The sequence below is a fragment of the Scomber scombrus genome, chromosome 17 (genome assembly GCF_963691925.1).
Source record: "Scomber scombrus chromosome 17, fScoSco1.1, whole genome shotgun sequence".
NCBI lineage: Eukaryota > Metazoa > Chordata > Actinopteri > Scombriformes > Scombridae > Scomber > Scomber scombrus.
The window spans coordinates 5,360,042-5,383,703 of record NC_084986.1 but is presented as its reverse complement, the minus strand read 5'-3'; the positions used below and the strand labels follow the sequence as shown (position 1 = coordinate 5,383,703).

The following is a 23,662-nucleotide window of genomic DNA, read 5'->3' as shown; positions in this document are numbered from 1 at the left end:
GAGGCTTTTTGTCACACACAAAGCAAGAAAATTGAGCCGTATAGCTGTAACGCTGTTGCCGGTATTTAAAAATGACGGGTTTGATTCTTGTGTGGGACGGCTAATGACTCTTCCAGTGACGACTCTCTGACCAATCAGTGGCCGGCAGTCTGTTGACGTCACATTTAGTATCGGCTTGGTTCGCTTGGAACCTCACCAGAGCAGGTACTAAAAAAGTACCAGGTACCAGGTACTAATATATAAAAAGCCGTGTCGAGCCGAGTCGAGTCGTTCTGGAACTGTGTAGTGGAAAGCGCCATTAGTGCATTATGAATGTATCTTCTAATGGTCAACATAACCATTCATTTGGGCTCTTGACTGTTGTTTTAAGGCATACTTAAAATTATGAACTTATCTCTTTAAAACCCTTTAGCAACAGTTTAAAAGTAGTTGATTACATCCAAGTATTTTACATGCATTATTTTGGTTGGGGGGCAAAAATAATAGTAGTAAGTAATAGCAGTATCGGCAGTAGGTGCAGCAGCAGTACTAAAGTAATAGAAGCATTTGCAATAGTCTACTCTGTTGACTCCTGATGGCTCAGAGGATTTTTGTGGGTTCGTTTAGGCACGAAAAAGGTAAAACTATAGATACATGATTTCCAAATGTTTTCAGCAGGAATATAAATCAGTTTCTGTGTGCAGATATTGGCTTCAGAAATAAGTTAAACTGTTTGATATTTCTTTGATGAGTGAGCACATTAACTGGCAGACACACAGCGGAGTCGGGGGGCTTTCCTGTAATTTATGTCCTCTCTCTCTCCTGTGTTGATGATGTCATGCTTCTTGATTCTCCTCCAGGTTGCGATGGGAAACACAGACAGCCACAGCAGCTTCGTCCTTCCAGCCAAGTCCTCCTGCTCGCTCAGGTTCCCCTCCAGGAAGGAGGAGGCGGCGTCAGCCCGCAGCTGGTGGAGGAGCAGCCAGGGGGGCTGCAGGAGTCGGGGGAGGGGCCACCTCGGTCAGCACACCGCTGGGCCACCGTACACCTCCTGGCACTATGAACACGCAACCAGAGGAGGTTCTCCGCAGAGGTACATCAGAGGCGGGGGGAGGATCGGTAGCGAGCGGACATCAGTTTGCGTGTCTTCGGAGAGCGACGGAAGCCCGAAAGTGGTGCTCAGCAAAGATGGCAGCATGAGGGTGGAGTTCACCAACACCAGGGTGGTTCCGGTGGAGCCACAGGTGCTGCCCGTCCTCCCCGCCATCACCACCACCGCAGCCTCCACCCCAGTCGCCGAGCCCTCCCTCCGCACCAGTAAAGGTAGCTCGCTCAGCTCCGAGGGCTCCTGGTACGACTCGCCGTGGGGGAACGGCGGCGAGCTGCTGTCCGACAACGTGTTCACCTGCAGGCAGAGTGTGGATAACAGCAGCGGCTACACCACCTACTCCTCCACCCGGACGGAGGAGACCGGCGCCAGCAGCGGTTATAACACCTTCTTCTCTGCGCAGGTGGAGGATATTTCACCTGGATTCAACTCTAACCTCCTCTTCCCAGCTGCGGAGACCACCGAGTTCACGGCCGCCGCGGGTTATAACACCTGCTCCTCTGGGAGAACAGAGGACAGCGGCATCGGGGACTCGGTGATCCTCCAGCCTGACCTGAGAGACTTCAGCCTGGCTTCACCTTCTTCCTCTGCGTCACTGGATAACGTTTACACGCTGCCCGCCTTCCCCACGGAACCAGACGTTTCCCTGCAGCACAGGTTCGTCTCCACTTCCTCGGCGCTACTTGATGATGTCATTCACGAAGAGGAGGGGTCAATAGGAGGCGTGGAGCAGCGATACTCCTCCCACACGCTGCCCTGCCGACGGGCGGAGTCTGCCAGCTCCGCCGCCGCCACGCCCGGGAGCCGCAAAGACTTCCTGAAGAGCCGAATTAGACGGCTGAGCGACTGGACCGGAAGTCTGAGCCGGAAGAAGAGAAGAATCCAGGTGAGAAAACTTAAAAACTTAAATCATCATGTCTGAGGAAGTTAAAGGATACTGTAGCTATTACACTATATTACACATTTCAGTTCATGCTTTCACATTTAAGCTTTCCTATTTTCAAACTGCAAATATTTCTCTGTATTCTTTTTAAGTTTCATTGTCTTTCTTTTCTTTTTTTCTATTTCACTTGAATAAAATCACAATTAACATTAAAACACTGCTTACAATATTTAACATTATAGTCACATTTTAAACATTTCCTATGCAATAGCTAGACTAATGTAGTAAAACATAATAGAATAAAATATGACTTCATTATCCTTCGATAAAAATTGTCTTCGGCTCACCAAAAACATACAAGCAGCACGAGGAGAAAAACTGCATTTACCAATTATTTTCATTATTAATTAAACTCTCGATCATTTCCCCAATCAATTGATTAGATGTTTGGTCTAAAAAATGTCGTAAAATGGTGAAAAATGTCATTTAGTTTCCCATAAATGCCACTTTATATGTTTTGTTTTGACCACAACCCAAAAATATTCAGCTTACTGTGAAACAGGACTAAAAAAATACTAGGAAATATTCACATTTAAGAAGCTGGAACCAGATGATCAGTTAATCAATAAACCTAGATGACTAAATGTTACTGCTCTACAGACAGGTCACATATAGAATAAATATAAGAGAGATAAAGAAACACTTAATTATGTTGAACATTATAGTAAAACATGACACGACATAAAATACTGTGGCTCTATTTTTATTTTATTTTTAAATGCTGATTGCACTTTTAATACTTATAATCTTCAGTTCCTTTCATTTCATTACATAATCAAAGGGTATTTTTGTCCTCCCTTCCCTTCCCCGACAAAAACATGCTCCCACATAGCAGCGTAGCTAACATATCCATGTTTCTCATAACTAACATAAACAATCTGCTGCTCTGGTTTCTGTGTGAGATTTCACTCGGATAAACTTCACTTCCTGTTTACAGTCAGCAGGTTGAGCTCACATCCTGTCTGTAAGGAAATATAAATGGGACATGAAGTGGCCTATTAAAAGGTTGACGTCTCTTTTCTTTCTTACTTAATTTATTATAATTACTTTCCGACATTTAAAAGGCGTCTTTATCATAAATATCCACATTTATCCAAAATAATATGACACTTAGAGACCTACTGGTGAGACATTAATGTTTTTATTAGTTATTAGTTTCAAAGGCACATTTGTCTTAATGCTGCGTTAAGAGAAACAAACCATATTAACACCTATTTATTTGTAATGAAGGGGAAAATTCTGCTTGTTAAAACTAACTCATAAACACATTTTACTACTTAAAAGTTAATTTAGCAAACAGCTGCAGCAGAAAAGTAACAGAAACTAGTTGTTGGTAACAAAAAAAAACCTTTTCTTATAACAATGTGCTAGTCTGTCTGTTGGTACTTTCCTCCTTCTCTACTCTGTATTGAGCTCCATGTTTGCAAGGTTGGTTCCTAATAAGACGTTAATCTTTAAAAAAACTGGACCTGCAAGCAGAGCATCACCAGCCGGGTGGAGAAAGCTGGAAACATTTGTAGTTTTGGGACTTTTTATATAAAAATATCTCCATTCCTGCTCATTTCAATAACTACTACAGTATAGTAAAAGTTTAGTTGGAAGTGGATTTTAGTTAATTTTCTCACTACTTTCTGACTTCTCTACTCTGTCCATGCTTATCAAAGATGTACATCTATAAAGAAAGCTCATAAATATATAGTTTCTTTATTTTCAAGTCTCAGTAATTTCCTAAAATAGTGTACTGAGTGCAATGTTTTTGAGACTGTTTTCAGCTGCAGATGCATCCACATTTGGGGCTCTGTGAGTCTTTCTGGCAGCGGGTTTGTTTCAATGACGTGTTTTTACTGAAGAAGATATATCAGACTCCAGATACACACAATACTTCATGGGCTTTGTTTCACTGTCTTCTCTGCTTTAAGGCTTAAGTCTGTTTCGCTGATTAATCTGGCTTTCCTTTTGTGCTTATCTGTTATTTATATAATGTTCTGATGTTTTATGATCATCATGGTTGATTTTCCAAAACTTGAGGGGAACATATGTACATGCGTCATCTTGTAGTACGTGCCCATAAACTGTAGTACGTGCCTGTTCTGTAGTTGCTAAGGCTGTTGCTATGGTTTCCTTAGCTAAGATTTCCTTAGTGACTTTTCCAGGTATTGTTCATGTTGTCCACTCTCACATTTCAGATCTGATTCAGCTCCAACATGTATGGATGTAGTTAAGATGTTGATATTTAAAGTAAAGAAGGAGAATAAGAAGTGAAATCCTGCTACTATAGTTTGTTTACGTAGTGCTGGAGCTTTCTGAAGCCGACCAATCAGAACAAAGCAGGTTCATCGGGAGAGGGGGAGCCTTAAAGAGACAGGAGCTAAAACGGCCTGTTTCAGACAGAGGCTGAACTGAGGGGCTGCATTAAACGATCAGTATAAGATTAGGAGTTTTTAATTGTGAATCATACAAATATATTCTAATACAACCCCAGAATATAAATATAGACCTGCAAATGTGCAGAATATGTTCTCTTTAAACTCTGAAATAGTGTGTTTTTGTAAGGATGTGCCTCAAAAGTTCTGCTTTGGGTCTGGCTTTAGTTCGAAGTGACCTCTCTTTCACCAAAAACAGGATTTTACTGTTTCATTTAGTCCCTCTAGTGGCTGCAGGACGAATTAAAGCAACACTGACAGTACAGCTAATACTCGCTATCATAATATAATCTTTATTATGCTGTCTTTCTTCAGATGAAACACATTTAAGACACAGCTTCAGTCAGTTTTTCACTTCAAGTAAATAATATATTAAGGGTCAAATCTTGTGTCTGTTTTCTCTTCAGGAGCCATATGGCAGTGAAGTCAATGATGTCTTTATCAATGGAGTGGACTCTGCCACACTATGGTCCCCCAACCCTCTCCACATCCTCAACCTGAACCAGAACCAGATCCCACCGGTCTACTGCGGTTCCTCCAGGAGTCTGAACCAGAACCAATGCAGCGACGCCCAGCGGCAGAACGTCTACGAGAACTTCATGCAGGAGCTGGAGACGGGCTGCAGCCGGACCGAACCGTCGGAGGAGGACGGAGAGGAGGAGGAGAACGATGTGGAGGAAGAAGAGGGGGAGGACGAGATGGACGGGGAGGTGGACGTGGGAGGAGGGGAGCAGCTGGATGTCCTGTTGGAGAAGGAGCAGGGTGTGGTGCGACGGGCCGGCTGGCTCTCCTTTAAAGCTCTCATCACCGTCAGCAAGGACAGGAAGCTGGAGCTGGTGGCCCGACGCAAGTGGAGGCACTACTGGGTCACACTGAAAGGTACAAATCTGAATCACAAGATGTAAAGAAATGCACCAAACTAACAGAGATAAGCAGGGTCACAAACTTCCCTATAATAAAGTGAACCATATATATTCCCATATCTCCAAAAATATTATGGATGATTTAGAGATGCTGATATAGGAGGAAATAACTCCCTCTGTCCCCTTCAGGTTGCTCTCTGCTGTTCTACGAGACGTACGGGAAGAGTGGCAGCGCTGAGCAGGAGCTTTCTCCTCGCTACGCTCTCCTGGCCGACGACAGCATCGTCCAGGCCGTCCCCGAACACCCAAAAAAGGAGCACGTCTTCTGCCTGAGCAACTCATACGGAGACGTCTACTTGTTCCAGGTGAGGCAACCACTCACACACAGCTGGAACACACACAAAGGGTTTCTTTAGTCTCTTTCTTTAGTCTTTTTTAGTTTTTTTATTGCCACGTTGTGATGACAGTGTGAGCAGGAATTCATTTTAAGGTAGCTCTGACTCCTAAAATCCACCAGGAAGACCTGAAATCCCACTCATGCATGACTCACTAACAACCCACAATAAATTGAATCCCTCGTTTCTCTAAATAACTCCGGTCCTGTGACATTTTTAATGTTCCTGACTGTTGCTGCAGTGATTTTTACAGAGACGTGTTCATCCTATTCTCTTCAAAATCTGAATCCTCTCCGTTTTCTCGTGATTATCTGTCTTCTATCTGATTGCTGGCAGTGTTTCTTTTCCCATCACACTCTGTCATTACTGCCCCAGAACAGTGTGAATGAATGGCTCGTAGTGTTTTGTAGGAGGTTGTGGTTTCTTCTCTCCAGCAGCCTCGCCACAAACATGCACAGAGCCTCGAGCGCATTTTACGATTTTCTCTGGATGTGTTTTACTTGGTAATGACTGAGTCGGTGTGGGCATTTCCTGCCTGCGCTGCCAGCTCTACACCACTGTCACCGAGGGAAAGACGGGGGAGAAACGCAAGATGGATGTGGATTGTAGTCGCAGAGTCCTACAAATGCAACACATCCTTATAATTAAATGACAGTACGGGCAAAAATGACTTATAGTTGTATGTTTACGCCACGTATTAGACGTACTAATGCACTCCAGAATGACCCATGACCCCAAAACTGTTACCAATCACTGTTTAAAGACACTATAAAAATTAATAATGTTTTGTGGTGGAACGATGCTGTGACTTAAAGGTTAGATTAGTTTAGGCACGAAAAGCACTCGGTTAGGGTTAGAGTAGGATCATGGTTTGGGTTAAAATGCTCACGCGAAATGTAATGATAGGTTTTTTGGGGGTTTTATTATTCCCATCTTGCATTTGGAAGCAAGAAGTGAAAAGCCATCATACGATCTACCCGCCTCCTCCTAATAAGTCGGGCTGAAGTTTAGATCTCTACTGACGAACGAAATAAAGAAGACAAAACTAACAAACATCTGTTTTTGAGCTGAAGTTGTGACTAAATTGAACTTTTAGGAGCAGAATACTTGTTTTTTAGCTTCTCTTAAGATGTTTCAGAGTTTTGGTATGTCCCATTTTTCAGCTCCTGGAACCATGAAAACTTTCCTTAATTTAATTTTAGAAAGCAGTGCAGATTTTTTATTATTTTCTGACATTTTTCAGACAAAATTATTCATCAGTCATGGAAATAATCATGAATCACAGCTCTAGAGTTTCCTTTAAGTTGAAGACAGTTGTATGAATTTACATTTTAGACCTTTCGCTTCTTAATAAAACAGCTGACTAAATGGCATCCAACCAGATTGATTTTCTCGGTTTTCAAAATTACGAGCAGGAGGCGAGGAGGTCAGAGGTCACCGTTCTGTTCAAATACATGCAACACATTTCCTGTAGCACTGTTGACCCGTGGTTCCACTTCAACAAGGGAACACTTATCCGTGTGATCTTCCTCTTCGCACTTTTTACGAGCACAGAAAGCACTTTTTTTTGTTTTTTTATTCCCTGAGTGACTTTCGCTCTTCTCAGCTGCAGAGTGTGTTTACTGACACACAAATCACACCGTGGTCCATCTACACCACGTCTCCATGGATCCCTGAGGAGGAGGAGGGAGGGAGGAGGAGGGAGGAGGTGGCACTGAGGCGTCGAGGAGCTTTTGTCAGGCGCTCAAAGGAGTCGAAGATGGAGGGTGAAAGCCCTGTAATGGGAGTCACAACACCCGGCTAATTACTGCAACAAATGCTCCGTCTTTACGACAGTGACCCCGACAACGAGCCGGTTAATCCTCTGACATGTTTCCTCCTAAACAAAAACACCTGTTAGTGTCATGAAATGAAAGCTCCTGTTTCAGAGCCCAAAACACTTAAATAGTTACTCTTAAAGCCTCTGGATTAGCACAGAAACTCTTTAAGTGCTGCTTTCTGCTCTTTAGGACTCCCTTGTGTTTTACTTTTAAAGGAAATGTTCCCTGTTTTTCAGCTCTGATCTTATTTGGGCTGCAACGAACCATTATTTTTTGAATATAAATGAATCTGTGGACTATTTTCTCAATTAATTAGTTAGTTGTTTGGTCCATACAATGGTGACAAATGTCAAAAAGCTTTGTATGACTGGGATTTTTCACCATTTTCTGACATTTTAAGGACCAAACATTAAAAACTAATCAAATTAATTGAGAAAGTAATGGTTAGTTGCAGCCCTAATAATTTTATGGTTGCTTCAGCAGCTTTTTCTAACTGTAGAAACCTTTATATTGTGTTTCTGTGTGTTTTCAAATGTTTGTTATAAATAACCACCTTTTTAAAAAATCTGTCTTGATGTCTCTGAAATAAACTTCAGACCAAAATGGATAAAAAAAACCTTCAAAAACATCTCAGGAATTCCACGTCTCTTCTATTTTAGTAGGGCGTTGACATTCATTGCAGCTTTGGAACAGAAAATAAACATTTTTTGGTCTCTTCCTCTCGTCCAGGCCACAAGCCAGACAGATTTGGAGAACTGGGTGACGGCGATCCACTCGGCGAGCGCCTCGCTGCTGGCCAGGCGTCAGGGGAAGGAGGACACGCTGCGTCTCCTGCGCTGCCAGAGCCGCTCGCTGCTGCACAAGATCGACATGGACGGGAAGATGAAGAAGATGGCCGAGCTGCAGCTGTCCGTCATCAAGGAGCAGAAGAACAGGAAGGCGGTGGAGAGTCAGGTCAGTGTGACATCAACCAGATCGTGCTGTCTGCTGCAGAGGTCACAGGTTCAATCCCGTCTGTGGTTAGAAAATAAAGACACTCCAGAGCTCAATCGATAGAAAATTGGCAGCGCTTTTTGTAATCGAGCAATGATTTAAGTCATTTTGAGGGAAAAGATATTCCAGCTGTGAGCGAGACGGTGTGCAGGAGCTTTTCCTCTGATGCACTTGTCTCATATGCAGGCGTTTGGATCATTTTTCCATATTTAAAAGAAATAATATTCCAAAATAGTTTTTACATCTGAGAATTTGCAGCTTTTCTCAGTTTTTCTATCATTGCAAACTGAATATCTTTGTGTTTTGCATTGTTGGTCGGACAAAACCACCTTGAACTGAGAACTTGTGACATTTTTCACAGTTATCTACAAAATAGATAATCAATTAGTCAAATAATATTAAAAAAGACTGAAAATCGTCAGTAGATACCTGTATATTCTAGTAGGATATGCACTTCTCCTGCCTGATACGCTCCTAACTGTCTCTTCTGACTGTGTAAAGGCAAAAATAAAGTGTCTAAATCTTATTAACATCCTGCAAAATAGAGCTCTTGTTCTGTCCGGGTATGTTTACTGCAAAAATGTCCTTCTGTATAGTTTATTAAATTATTATTTTCGTAGTTAATTCATAGGTTTTAGTTTTTAAAATGTGAAAAATGGCTTTCACAGTCTCTCAGACACTGCAATAATGTCTTCACTTTGCTTGTTTTACTGACTAACAGTCCAAAACCTCAAGATATTCAATTTATTTTCATATATGACAAATAAAACAGGAGATTTTCACATTTTAAAAAGCTGGAACTAGAGAATCTTTAGTATTTTTGCATAAAAATGACATTTATGAGAAAACAATGATAGCAAAATAGTTTCTGGTTATTGTTTTTCAGATGGCTAATCCAGAAATCATTGCAACACTGGGCTTAAATGTCTTATTTTTCTTCAGATTAAGACACATTTCTGCCTGTGCAGCTGAGATAACCCCACTAAAATAACTATTGGTGTCATAAAACACAACAGAAAAGATCAAATAACAGATTTTTTTTATGTTGTTCTGAAAAACAAAAGCATCTCAAATAGAAACAAGCTGAATGATATCACCTCACTGGTAGATTTTCAGACTAGCAGCACCTGTGTGACGGCCTCAGCAGCAGCGTGGAGGCATCTTACAAAGACGTTAGCAGGTCAGAGAGGAAACTCACTCTGTAACGGTAGATGTCAGCCTGCAGCCTGGATGTCCTGGCATCTGCAGAGCACAAAACCTCACATGGAGTCAAGTTTAACATCAGTTCCAGATGTGCCAGGGCTGTTACCGGCAGCCTGAAACAACAAACGCTTGTTTCCCGTTAACGAAGAGGCTGCTGAGGTGATATCACGAACCAAATGTTGAAGTGTACACAAGAGAAGCAGCATCAAAACAACACCAGCAGCTCACCAAAACAGCCAGAGTGAGATATAAAACACCCTGAACCAGCCGAGTGACAACTGGTCACTTTTATGATGTTACAGGTTTAATCCCACGGTGACCATTTAGTGTTTATGTTGCACTCTGGGTAGAAAGAGTATGAGATGAGATCAGCTTCAAATCCTTTTCTTTTACTGATCAGGATGCCATTTGTGGCTGAAATCCAATGACAAATCTGGAAAAAAGTCAGTTGTTTTTGCAGAGTTGATCATGTGAGGTTTAAAATCTGAGTTTAATTACCTTTAACGACTGACTGTGGCTGATTTGAGGCGTCCGTGTTTGTTTGGTTTTCAGACATTTGTGTATAATTAAGTATTAAAGTCAGATTGGAGTCAGACTGGAACCTCTGCTGCATCCGTCTCCATTGTTTTCCTGTCATCTCTTTACTGGCACTGTGTGTATATATGACACATAAAAGACCCCCCAAAAACTAAAAAACACATGTCAGGATGCTCAGGAAATTCCCAGTTTCCTTTTTAAAAACCTTTGTTTTTTGGTTGGTTTTTTGGTTTTTGAGAGGTGAAAATGACTCAACATCCCAAAGTAATAGAAAACTGCATTTCCATTCAACAATATACTTTATATATATATAAGTTAATACAATATAAAACATAAAAACCCACAAAAACACCCAAAAAGATACATAATACATAATAGTAACAATAATAAGGATGATAATGATGATATAAACTAAAACAGAACCAACCTATATCAGCAGCATCGGCAAAATAATGCAACTAAACAATAAGAAAAAATAAAGAATAAAGGGAAATTACACTCAATTCCCATTCAGCACCAGTTCTACTTAGAGAAATCCCAGTTTTCCCATCAAGATTACAACTTAAATACTGAGATAAACACTATGAGCAACTCTTAACATTTATCTAACAGTTCAAACTGCCAGAAATTGTGCACAGTAAACATGATGTCGTGTGATATTAGCATCAGTTGTGTAATAATGATCATAGTTTTAGATTGTGGAGTATGAGCACTACTCATTTATTTGCTAAATTCAAACAGCTGCTTCAGAGATTTAACTAATTACTAAACAGCTGTTGTTCACATGATGTAAAAGCAGTGATTCAGTGAGTATAACTGTACTTAAAATCACATTTCCTGGAAAAAACAGCGAGTATCTGATATGTGATATTAAGTAGATTAAAGAGAGAAACTCCAGATTGAATGTGTCATTTAGCAGCTGGTTTAATCTCTTTCTCTGAACTGTGAAACTGATCCCGGAGCTGCATTTTGAACTCAGACGTCCTCTGAGTGAAGATTAGAGGCTAATCTCAGCGTGCTTGATATTCAATTACACATTGAAGAGCGAGACAGAGAGAGAGAGAGGGTTAGAGAGAGGGAGGAGGGAGAGATAAAGGAGGAGAGGGAGGAAAATTGGATGATTTAGGCGGCAACTCCAGTTTTTTTGTCATTATTAGATATAAACATCCACTTCTTTTGATTTTCTAGTGGATGTCTGCCTTGTTGAAGTGGCGTGGGAAAGAGTCAGAGTGGGAATTTCAAAGGAGAGTGAAGATGAAAGGGGGAGAGAGAGGAGAGGAGAAGAAGAAGAAGAAGGAGAAGGGGGTGGTAGAGGAATTCCTTTCATTGGTCGTCTCTGGTGATGTGAGATAAGACTGATTGGTGATAATCTCACCCTGAAGGACAAAATAACTCACAGCTTCATCACAACAAACGAGTAGAGTAGAAGTAGATGTTCCAGCAGTTACGACAGTATGAGCTTTTGTTTTTGGGATAATGAGCCGTCAGTCTTAACCCTAAAACCCTAACCCTAACTATTGGAGGTTTGGAGTAATGGGCCAGTGTTGCTGTCAGTGGTCGGTCCCTGTTTAAAAAGCTTTGCAGGAAACTCGAAGCCTCGACTGAAGTCAACAACGAGGCCGTATCAACGAGGCAGAACTCAGGGCTTAAAAGGCTGATAGGGAGTAAATTACTGCTCTTTGTTGTTAGCTGGTGATAACAGCTGAGGGAGATTATCAGGAGTTCAATTGAGCGTCTCTCATCATCTGTGGTGAAGTCACCCACCTTTAACTGTAAATGGATCTAAATATAGAATCGGGACAACACACAAACAGTGAAGTGAGAGATCTTCAGACAGTTAGAGACGTTCTGTGTGAGTAAATAAGATGCTGATAAAAAGTGCGTCCTGGTTTATCAAAAGTTTTAATGACCTTAATTGACTCTGTGTGCAGATCCAGCAGTGGGAGCAGAACCTGGAGAAACTGAATCTGGATCTGTTCCGGTTGAAGTGTTACCTGTCGAGCCTGCAGGGCAGCGAGCTCCCGAACCCGAAGAGCCTCCTCGCCGTGGCCAGCCGGCCCTCTAAGAGCATGCTGGGACGGCTGGGAGTCTTCTCGGTGTCTTCGTTCCACGCTCTGGTAAGAACTGTGACGACCAAGGAGTCAGATGGGATTGTAAGTAGAGTCTCAATGTGCCTACTGACTTCCTCTCTCCGTCTCTCTCTCTCTCTCTCTCTCTCTCTCTCTCTCTCTCTCTCTCTCTCTCTCTCTCTCTCTCTCTCTCTCTCTCTCTCTCTCTCTCTCTCTCTCTCTCTCTCCTCTCTCTCTCTCTCTCCCTCAGGTTTGTAGTCGAGACGAGGCGACCCTACGGCGGCGGCGTCTCTCAGGTGGAAACCAGAGGAGACGAGGGTTGCCGTCCTCTCTGAAGTCTCTGGATGGACTGAACAGAAGCTGCAGGGACGGCACACACTCTGCATCTCAGGTACACAACACAACACACTGCAAGACTTCTGCTATTTTTATTTAAACTATTATCTTGCACCCTTTTCCTGGTTCTCTGTATAAAAAGTCGTATAAAGCCTTTTGTGTCTCTGGAGAGAGGCATCGATCAGGGCTGAACTACAAATTTCAAAATGCAGAAAAAATTGGGGTGTGTGTTGTGTGAGTTAGGAAGTAGTAGAAGTAGTTTTAGAAACAGCAGATTTGACAAAAACATCTTAAATCAAGATTCACTTACTGTAGAAGCTTTTTCTGGAGCTTTTATCAATTTTACAACTGAGTGAACTTCGTCCACCGAGGAAGAAAATCTGATACATGGCCTCCGAATTAAGATTGTTTCAAGGCAGATTACTCCTCTCAAAGCCAGACTGTTTCGTCATGCATTGACTGTTGCTTCATGCAACTATTTAAATAATTGATTAATCATATGTAATCATGTCTTAAGAAGAAATCTTCCAAATTCTCAGTTCATTAAATCTGAGTATTTGTTGTGCCAGTAAACTTCACTTTGGGCTTTGAGGAACAGTGGACATTTTTCACCATTTTCGGACATTTTAGAGACAAAACATCGAATTGAGTAATCAAGAAAACAATGGACACATTAATAGAAAATGAAAAATAATTGTTAGTTGCCTTGGATTGGTCTTTGCAAACTCAAGAAACATATCAGCTGTTCTGGAAATGTTGTCAAATATCTTCCAAAACAGCACAAAAATGAGCTCCTGAACAAGTCTGAGGAGACAAACAGGCCTTGTATGAGCAGAGTCAGGCTTCATATTTCAAGTCTTGTTTTAATAGTAGTACAGTGAGTGATGTCATCATGTAAACGCTCCCTGATTGGTGGATCTTACAACTGCTGATTGTAGTGTTTTGAACTCAAATGGTTTCATCTGTCCTTGTGAGGTTGGTTTTTGGCTTCTCTTTACTCCGCTGAGACTCGGTCCTACAACTAACCATCATCAGCCAGCTGAAGTTCCCATCATGCTCGGCTCCTGGAGGCCCCCTCTTGATAAACAGCGAGCTATTTAAGGAGTCTGAGAGTCCGGAGGAGGATAAATCTGTCGTCTCCTCTCGCTGCAGCTGCAGACGCTGTACACGCCTCGGTATACGACACGTGCTCTGAGCCTCTCACTCAGTGTAAACACAGTTTTATAATTAATACACTTCACTCTCCGGCTTCTCTCCTGGTCCACACTTGATGGTTTAAAAGTATGTGGACACTGAGGATTGGTTTGGTCAGCTAGTGTGAGAACATTCCTACAGCAGCAGCCAGATGTTGCTGCAATTTGTGTCCGCAGTTTGGCTGCAAGCCGACAGTCCTGCTCTAATCTGAACATCCAGTCAGCTGGTAGTTTACTTCAGAATCAGGCTAAACTATCAGCAGCTGCATTTGTAGAGAGAATCTCAATTTTTGTACAACTTGTCAAGGACATACAGTAACTTCCACTAGAGATGGAGTAAACACGTTCCCCACACTGTCATAATTTCATTTGGAGTTACTCACTAAAATCTCTCCAAACAGTTATTACTGTGAGCAGTTAGGAATAATCTTTAAGGACTTTCTTTGCCCTGCGTTTGGCCTGTCAGGCTACGAACAGGCTGCTGCCCGACCCTCTGACAGGCGGAGGTTCTATCTGCAGCACTGAGAGGTTTAAAGTGTGAATAACTTTAGAAAGCATTAACATTCTTCCCATTTTTATTCAGTATCATTTACAGTATTATTACAGCTGTTCCTCCCGGTTTGGGCAACTTACAGTGTTGATATGCTTGCTTTTTACATTCACACATGCATAAGTCTACATAGTGGCGTGTATAGTTCACATTAACAGTCTTTCCCAATTTCCATTAATAAAAAATCACTACAGAGATATTTTCTCAAAAGCACGCTAACCTGTCCACATACTTCAGTGAATTTTTGGTCTGTTTCTCCTGGTTTGTGGCACCTTATAATCCTGTTAAACTCACTTTTTACCAACACAATGTGTAGACAGCTGCTGCGATTCCAGCGTCATTCTTCACGTACTGGCGTGTGTAGTTTATGTGAACTTGGAGAACTAAAAAGTATCCACGTGGAGACCGATTAGGGCTGAATCATCCCTGACTAACACTGGAATATCTTCCTTGTGAAATTACACTTTTGCACAACATAAACAGAAATCCTGTCTGTGTCTCTGTGGAGCGTCACGGTCACGTCAGATAAATGCAGCTCGTTGCAGACCAGCACTGAGTTTCTACCATTGTTGTGGTGATCAGAGTCTGCTGCGGACCTTAGTATTACCGTCTTATCCTGACACTGGTCTTGAATTAACCTTTGTGTCGTCCTCCCGGGTCAAATTGACCCCGTCTGTTTTGACTGTTCCTTCTTTCCTTCCTTCCTCCTTCCTTCTCTCTTTCCTCCCTTCCTTCTTTCCCTCCATCCCCCTTTCTTCCTTCCTTCTGTCCTTCTTCCCTCCCTCCTTCTTTCCTTCCCTCCTTCCTTTCTTCCTTTCTTCCTCCCTCCCTCCTTCTTTCCTTCCTCCCTTCCTCTTTTCCTTTCTCCCTCCCTCTATGCTTTTTTCCTCCCTCCGTCCTACCTTCCTTCCTTCTTTCCTCCTTCCTTCCTTCTTTCCTCCTTCCTTCCTTCCTTCCTACATCCCTTCCTTGACTCGAGGACAACAGGAGGGTTAAACTGCTTTTCGTGTAGATTTAAATTCTGAGGACATGATCGACCAAATCTCCCAACAAACACAGGACGCCCAGTTGAAAGACAGTATGTCAACGGCTTTAAGGGGAGGCTTAATGTGGCATCATACAATATGCAGTTACAGCTGAGTCAACAGTTTGTGTTTGTCTCTTTCCTGTTTCAACACCACACCTCCCCCGACCCCCGTGCACAAAGCCAGCTCGATTAATAAATGGTTCTCCCAAGTTGGTTTGGAAGAACTTGACCTCAACTCCGTCCTCACTAACGCTCCCGTGTCTGAACGAGATCAAATCGCTGCAAAGGCTGAAAACACAAAGCTACTGAAATCAAACAGAACTACGAAATGCAGCCTAAACATGTCTGTTTGAGAGTGGTCAGATGTAGTTCTGTGGAGCTGTTCTCAGATCAGATGTGAGGTTTCCAGGCAGTCCCGGCCCACAGAGACAGTCTGCTCTGTCGCATCAGCGAACGACATGTGGAGTTAATCGCTGCTCACTTGGTCGTCTCTGCGGGAGAGAAAGGCAGACGGCCCACACAGTCACCAGACAGCCTCCTGGCTCTCTGCTCCTTACTGCAGCCAGAAAACTAACTGTCAGTGCACAACAGTGTTTCCTGGAGAAATGTTTCAGCTGGTGGCTATTATGTGACTCACAGGGTGTCCGACTGTACAATTCATTTCCAGTGAATTGGATTTTTTTAGTTAGTAAACAGTTTGTGACCCTTCTGAGAAAAGAAATAACCTATCAATTATTTTATAAAATGAGACAATTTAATTGTACGGTAACATGCATGTTACACTGAAACATTTCAGAGACAGTTAACTGAATATTTTTGGGTTGTGGACTGTTGGTCGGGGGAAAAAGGCATTTGAGGACATCAACTCAGTCTTGGAGAAACACTGATTGAGATTTTTCACCATTTTCTGACATTTTATAGCTAATTGATTTATAATAAGGAGAAGAAGAACTTCATTTATATAGCACTTTTCAAAACAATGTTACAAAGTGCTTTCCATAACACAATATACAATAAAACATAGAAAGAGCTAAATGTATATAATCTGACAGTACAGTAAAACGTAGGCAATCAAGATCACGCAGTAAGATCATTAAACAGTAAAACCAACAATAGACAAAACCATGAAATAGAGAAAAAATGCAGAATTTTTTTTAAATGATGATGATGAGCAAGAAGATAATGAAAATAATTGGTAGTTGCAGCCCAACGTACAAGAGTTACAGTAGGTTGTGCTTACTGGGTAGCGCTAACAAAATGTTGGGAACCAGTTACAATGAAAAAAGTAACATCTGATCACTCAGGAAACCAATTACAGACAAACAGTTGGAGAAAGCCCAAAATAAATGCATTTATCTATCTATCTATCTATCTATCTATCTATCTATCTATCTATCTATCTATCTATCTATCTATCTATCTATCTATCTATCTATCTATCTATCTATCTATCTATGTTATGAAACACTTTTGGTGAAGACTGGACTTAATTTTTAGACTAGGAATCAAAAAAATGTTATTAGCAAAAAGTTCAAAATGGCAGGAAAATGTTCTTGATGCAAATCCACAGAAAAAAGTATCTTAACCCTCCTGTTGTCTTCAAGTCAAGGAAGGAAGGGAGGAAGAAAGAAAGAAAAGAGGGAGGAAGGAAGTAGGGAAGGAGAAAGGGAGGAAGAAGGAAGGGAAGGAGGGAAGAAGGAAGGAAGGAAAGAAAGGAGGAAGGAATGGAGGAAGAAGGAAGGAAAGGAGGGAGGAAGGAAAGGAGGGAGGAAGGAAGGAAGACGGGAGGAAAGGAGGGAGGAAGGAAGGGAGGAAAAAGGAAGGAAATGAGGGAGGAAGGAAGGAGGGACGGTGGGAGCGAGAAAGGAAGGGAGGAAAGAAGGACAGGGGATGGGAGGAAGGTAGGGGGAGGAAAGAAAGAGAGAAGGAGGGATGGAGGAAAGAAGGAAGGGCGGAAGGAAGGAAGAAAGGGGGATGGAGGAAGGAAAGAAAGAGAGAAGGAGGGAGGGAGGAAGGATAGAAGGAAGGGAGGAAAGAAGTAACAGTCAAAACAGACGGGGTCAATTTTACCCGGGAGGACGACACAAAGGTTAATGTTCAGTTAGTAGACTCAGGGTTAAGTGCTTTATAACTGACGTCATGGTTACGCACTAAACCTGTTCAACATGTTAGAAGTGGACGCGTGTTTGTTGAAGTATGTGTGAGTTTATATTTCTTATTTCCAGTCAAAGTTGCTCAGTCATAATGTTTTACGTCAGTGTTGAATATCTTCCTGCTGCCTGTAGGTGGAGGAAGTGTTGAGTGTTTTCATTATGACGATGATGACGATGATGATGATGATGATGATGATGATGATGATGTGTTCATGCCTCTCTGGTGGTCTTCAGACTCCAGGCTGACTGCAGCTCCTCTGCTCTGATTACTGCTCCGACTCCACAAACCTGTAATTTCAGCACAGCTCAAACCCCTCATTTTTTTCCCCACGAAGCCCCGAGGCTAAATTTGGTTTTGATTCGGTACTGAATTAGTATCAAAGTCTTCTCTTTTTTTGTCTTAACAGAACGTTTTTAATTAAGTATAAATATAGACTGTTAGGAGGTATTTTTAGTGGAGTACTGAGTCATGACTTTACTCTTTGTGTTCTTGTTTTAGGATTTCAAGACTCAAACCGTCACTTCGTCTGCTGTCTGCAGCTCTGAGGTAAAGTCTGCAGTTTGTTTTATTCTACTGGAGTTTCATTATTAGCAAGAATAAGTCTGTTTCCATAGCTACAGCTAGCTATAGAGCTTAGCAGTGTGAGTAGCTGCTAGTTTCTGCAATGTTTTCGCACATTCTTTATTCTCATTTTATCTTGAAACAACATACTCAATATTACTAAACATGCAGAGCTACTTTTACGAAGCTTCTACATTTATAGTTTATTTTTATATTATCATAAAGGTGATAATTAAGACCCAAGCACCAAGCAGTGTGAAGGCCTTATTGCATCTGAAGGAATTTGAAGGATTTGAATTTTCAGTTTTGGCACCATTTTTGCCATTTCCACGCCTCATACTTTAACAGACTCCTCCTAGAGATTTAACCTGACTGACTTCAAATTTGCTCAGTGTCACATTAAGACCTTGGAGATGAAAAGTTATCAAAATCTTTTGCCTACGTTATAACTTATGGGCGTTGCACTGCAGCGAATTTTGATGTTTCACCAAAAACCAGCACAGGGATGCATGGCCCCATCCAATGCTACTTGCAGCTTTAATTCTACTTTATGTTTATTACTTGAAGTCATTGTGGTTATTGTGCATTATTATTACTGTCAAGTGTTCCTAATATTTTGTCCACCCCATTACACACTCCTGATTTCAACCTGTTGCTTAATAAATACTGAATATTCAGACTTAAAAGCAGAGAATGCTTCACATCATTGCACCAAACTATTGACACAAGGAAAGAATAAAAGAGCTGAGCACTGCAGACGATTAAGAGAAGATATATATAAGATATTCCTTTATTAGTCTCACGATGCAGCAGCAAAGTGGACAGTAAAAATATTAAAAGCGCCAATAAAAAAGAATAAAGCACAATGCAGAATAAGTACAAAAGCAATAAAAACAATAGTTGTAAAAAATATTGTAAAAAAACAATAGTAATAGTAACATTATGTACAAGCATAATATTTATGTTGAGTGATAATATACCTGAGTTTGATATTGTTATTGCACAGATTTAAAGTGAAAAATATCTATAATTATACAGTTTAAAGGCTGCAGCTTGTTGCAGAGGTTTGTGATGTTGCACGTTTGATGCCAGTAGTTGACCTTTAACCCCCCCGAGGAGTGAGAGGAGAGAAGAGGAGGAGATGGTTGTCTTTATTCAGACAGTGTTTAGTTAGGTGGGCAGCTGTCTCACTGCGAGGAGGAGGAGGATTAAAAAGGTCCGGGAGCCTTTTATTCTCCCAGAATTCCTTTGTCCCTCCGTCTTAATCCTTCTATAGAGGCAGAAAATGACTCCCCCCCCAACCCCCCCCACCCCACCTCCTGCCCGCTCCACATGACCTCTCCTCCTGCTGTCACATGACCTTTTCTCCTGCTCCTTGTCTTCATCCCGACGTGATGTCTCCTCCACCTCCTCCGTGTCCTCCTGCTGACTCTCTCCTCTCGTCTCCAGCTGACGTCTCTGTGATTTTAAACAGACATCTTTCAACCAATCACAGAGCAGTTTACTTTCACACCTGCAGCATAATGTGTCATTTGTCATTTTGTGTCAGATCTCATGTTTAGAGCAAAGAAATAGTAAAGTTAACATACTTTGATAAAGTTCAAGTTAATGTGTATGTTTTAATCATCTAATAGTTTGGATTTATGAGCTCTGTATATTGACTTTTAATTAAAAAAAACATAATACAATAATATTAATAATAAACAGCACATTTTAAACAGCATTACAAAGTGCTTCACAATGTAAAAACAAATGAAAACAAATTACATGAATATTGAATTAATGAATTGTACAGAGAATAAAATAGCCAAAATATATTAAAATAAGATTAAAAAACAGTAAAATAAACACATGAAACAAACTTTGAGCTGTTTTACAATGTTTTAGTTTTAAGAAGTGTTTAAATGTATTTGATGTTTGTATTTTTGTTTTTCATATTGTTGGACAGATTGTAAAAATGTGTGTTTCCTCTTTCAGAGACTCGACTGTGTGTCCAAACAGAGAGAGGTGGCGCCCCCTGCAGGCCGTCCAGCAGCTCTGCAGGTGAGTTCACTGCATGACTGAGCAAACATACCAGATTATTATTAATGAAGATCGGATTAAAGGCGAGGATTAAAGAATTAAAACATATTGTTGTACGTCAGGATTTAATCTGATTTACTGAGTCTGAACACTTTACGTAAAGACGTTAACTCAATAAGTGTTTAGTGAATTTAAGTTTATTTACAGAGCAGTTAAAACATTAAGGCACATTTCAAAACGAGGAAAGAAATAAAATAATACAGTAAATACAATAAAGTGCATTCATTAAAGAGATTAAAGAGAGATTTTTCATTATAGTACAGCATAAAAATAAAGTTCAGTTTTAAAGTTTTTGTTTTTATAGTGTTTTATTTATTTATTTTATTATTTTTGTGTGTATTTTGTAATAATTGTGTGTTAGAGGTTTGTTGTTTTTGGTTGTTTTCACCACAGTCTTTAAAAAATGACAAAACTGAAGTTAAAAATGTCTGCAGACTAAATAATATAAAGTGATAAGAGTTGTGATCAGCTGTTAGATCACATTTCATTCTTCCATCAGTGATATAATGTCTCCTCTCTTTTTGTGTGTTGTTCAGGTGTGTGATGAGCAGCAGCTTTCAGCCGGCTGTCTCTTCACTCTGAACGTCTGTCGGCCCGACGCTGCGAAAGACTTTGGTGAGAAAATAACTTCAACAGTCGAGTCTCTTTTAGGTCAAATTAAATTAGAAGTGGGACTAGTTATAAATCTCTCAGGATGAATTTCAGTTCTGTTCATCGTTTGGAGTTTCAGACTTTTAACTGTTGGCATCTCAGGAGAGGCTATTTGGGGTTTTTAAGGGTTTTAAAAGTCCAAAAATGATAAATGATGAACTCAGTCTCACCTGTTTTCTCTTCATCTGTGACGCTGCAGGGTTTGCAGTGACAGGTCATGTGGACGGAGCGGGGAAGAGTCACATCTACGTCAGTGAGGTCGACCCGCTGGGACTGTCTGTCAGAGAAGGTGAAACATCTGAATCCTGCAAGAAAATCTACCCAAAGCTTTCTGTTTGCATTTAATTCCTCCAGGTTTAACAGAGAGAAACAAACTCTGTTCAACCTGCAGCAAGAGTTAAAGGACAGTTTCACAGTTTTTAATGTCAATGACAATGTCAAACAATAGTCAGGAGCTCAAATTAACATTAGAGCAGTTTTTCTTGCTGTAATTATTCCTCCTGTTCATACTGACCATTAGAAGATCCCTTCATAATGAACTTACAATGTAAAGTGATGGAGGACAAAATCCACAGTCCTCCTTCTGTGTATAAATGTGTTTAAAAGATCTGAAGCTAATATGAAGCTTCAGCGTCCAAATGAGTCAAATTAAGTAGATATCTTTCAACGTTACAGTGTTTTTAGTGCCAAAGTCTTTTTGTTACTATACTTCGACCACAGCTCAACAGGGAAACACTAAGAGGGAATTTGATGCCAAAAAGACTGTAAATGTGTCAGATATCACTTGATATGACTAACTCAGACTCCTGAACCTGAATATAAACTTCACTGTAAATGTGTCAGATATCACTTGATATGACTAACTCAGACTGCTCAGTCTCTGACCTTTGCCATTGTGTCTGTTTCCCATCAGGCCTCAGGGCAGGAGACGAGATCCTGGCTGTGAACGGAGCCCCCGTATCCGGACTGGACTTGGATCTGATGCAGAGTCTCTTCAGCCACCAGAAGCTCCAGATGCTGCTCAGGAGAGACGAATCACATGACCAGGAAGAACACGCTGACCTTGTTGACTCCTGTCAGCCTCCTCCTCCTCCTCCGGGCCTCCAGGTCTGGACCACAGGTACGACAAAGATCATCAAGGTTTTATCACATGTTTTACAATCTGCTGATTTTGATTCTGACAGTTAAATAGTTAAAAACTTCACACATCTTTGTTTTTTTACCACTCTGAAGAAACATGTCAAACAGAATATATTATAACTGCTTTGTCTTGTCTTACAGCTTCTTCGTCTCCAGATGACGGCGTCCTGCCTCCTGTTTTTGACGACGCTTCGACGGGGACGTCTGAGAACACCGATCCGTCAGGACAGGTGAGGTTCAGCATGAGTCTGTTCGTCTCAAGAAAAATGTGGTTTGGGAAAGTGAACTCGTCCTGCTGATAGACACAACAGATCAGAAAACACTCAAATGGGCTGTTTTTAAAGCCAATGAAATACTAAATATTTTGACTTTTAGACCCGATTCACGATGAGTCACTTTGTTGGATCAGATAATGACACAAACTCAAAAACATCTCAGTGTAAATGCACCAAAGAAGCATTTGTGATTGAAACAGGATTATTCAGACAGATTGAGCCTCATGCAAGAACAACTGTATTCTTCTCCTTCATCTTTCATGTTTATATGAGTCATCCAAAAAACTCTTATTATCTCAAACTCTTTATAAAACTCTGATTTCAGCCTGATGAATGCCACCAAGCTTCAGAAATGTAGTTAGAAGCTAAACAATGTCTTTCTAAAGCAAAGCACTCTGTGACTAATATGAGAGGCGTTCATGTGACAGTCACAGAGATATTAGAGGAGATTAGATTTGTTAGAAATCTCATCTGAATCTGATCTGGTTACGAGACACTTGATAAATGTAAATGGAGCCTTTGTTTGAAGGACTTGTTGGATGTGTCACTTCTGGCCGTCATCTTGGTGTGATTAACCTTCACCGTCCTCCCGGGTCAAACTGACCCCGTCTGTTTTGACTGTTCCTTCTTTCCTTCCTTCCTTCCGTCTGTCCTTCCTCGCTCCCTCCTTCTTTCTTTCTTTCCTTCTTCTCTCTTTCCTCCCTTCCTTCTTTCCTTCCTCCACCCCCCTTTATTCCTTCCTTCTGTCCTTCCTTCCTTCCTCCCTCCCTCCTTCTTTCCTTCCCTCCCTCCTTCTCTCTTTCTTTCCTCCCCCTACCTTCCTCACTTCCTTCTTTCCTCTGTCCTTCTTTCCTTCCTTCCTCCGTTCCTCTTTTCCTTTCTCCCTCCCTCCGTCCTTCCTTCTTTCCTCCCTCCCTCCCTCCTACCTTCCTTCCTCCCCTCTTTCCTTCCTTCCTTCCTTCCCTCCTTCCTGCCTTCCTCCCTCCTTTCCTTCCTTCTTCCTTCCTCCCTTCCTTCCTTCCTTCCTCCCTCCCTCCTTTCCTTCCTTCTTTCTCCCTTCCTTCCTTCCTTCCTCCTCCTTTCCTTCCTTCTTCCTCCCTTCCTTCCTTGACTCGAGGACAACAGGAGAGTTAAAACAGGTGAAGAATCGATTTATCGTGCGTCACAAGGAGTCGTTTTCATACATTTCTGCCTTCATGTCACTGGAGTCTGATCAATAATGTTAAATAGAGTCATTCATTAAGAGAAGTCTCCCACCTGCAGAAATCCTCCTCCCACAATCCTCCTGTGCTTCCTGAAGCTCAGACAGACACCGTCTGTGTCACATGACCTCTGATGAAGCTGCTAATCCGGGTTTAAA

General features: G+C 41.4%; 1 protein-coding gene across 1 annotated transcript in view; it reads left to right on the top strand.

The window, feature by feature from the left end:
* The first annotated feature begins 843 nt into the window (after positions 1-843).
* The window catches only part of LOC133997440 (rho guanine nucleotide exchange factor TIAM2), a 31,625-nt gene continuing 8,806 nt past the window's right edge, over positions 844-23,662 (top strand). Inside the window, exons 1-12 of the mRNA XM_062437018.1 lie at positions 844-1,973; positions 4,861-5,332; positions 5,506-5,681; positions 8,261-8,485; positions 12,196-12,381; positions 12,584-12,724; positions 18,092-18,139; positions 20,132-20,197; positions 20,773-20,851; positions 21,087-21,176; positions 21,801-22,007; positions 22,169-22,257. Coding sequence (XP_062293002.1) covers positions 846-1,973; positions 4,861-5,332; positions 5,506-5,681; positions 8,261-8,485; positions 12,196-12,381; positions 12,584-12,724; positions 18,092-18,139; positions 20,132-20,197; positions 20,773-20,851; positions 21,087-21,176; positions 21,801-22,007; positions 22,169-22,257 — 2,907 coding nt within the window. The 5' untranslated portion in view covers positions 844-845. The remainder of the gene's footprint in view (positions 1,974-4,860; positions 5,333-5,505; positions 5,682-8,260; positions 8,486-12,195; positions 12,382-12,583; positions 12,725-18,091; positions 18,140-20,131; positions 20,198-20,772; positions 20,852-21,086; positions 21,177-21,800; positions 22,008-22,168; positions 22,258-23,662) is intronic.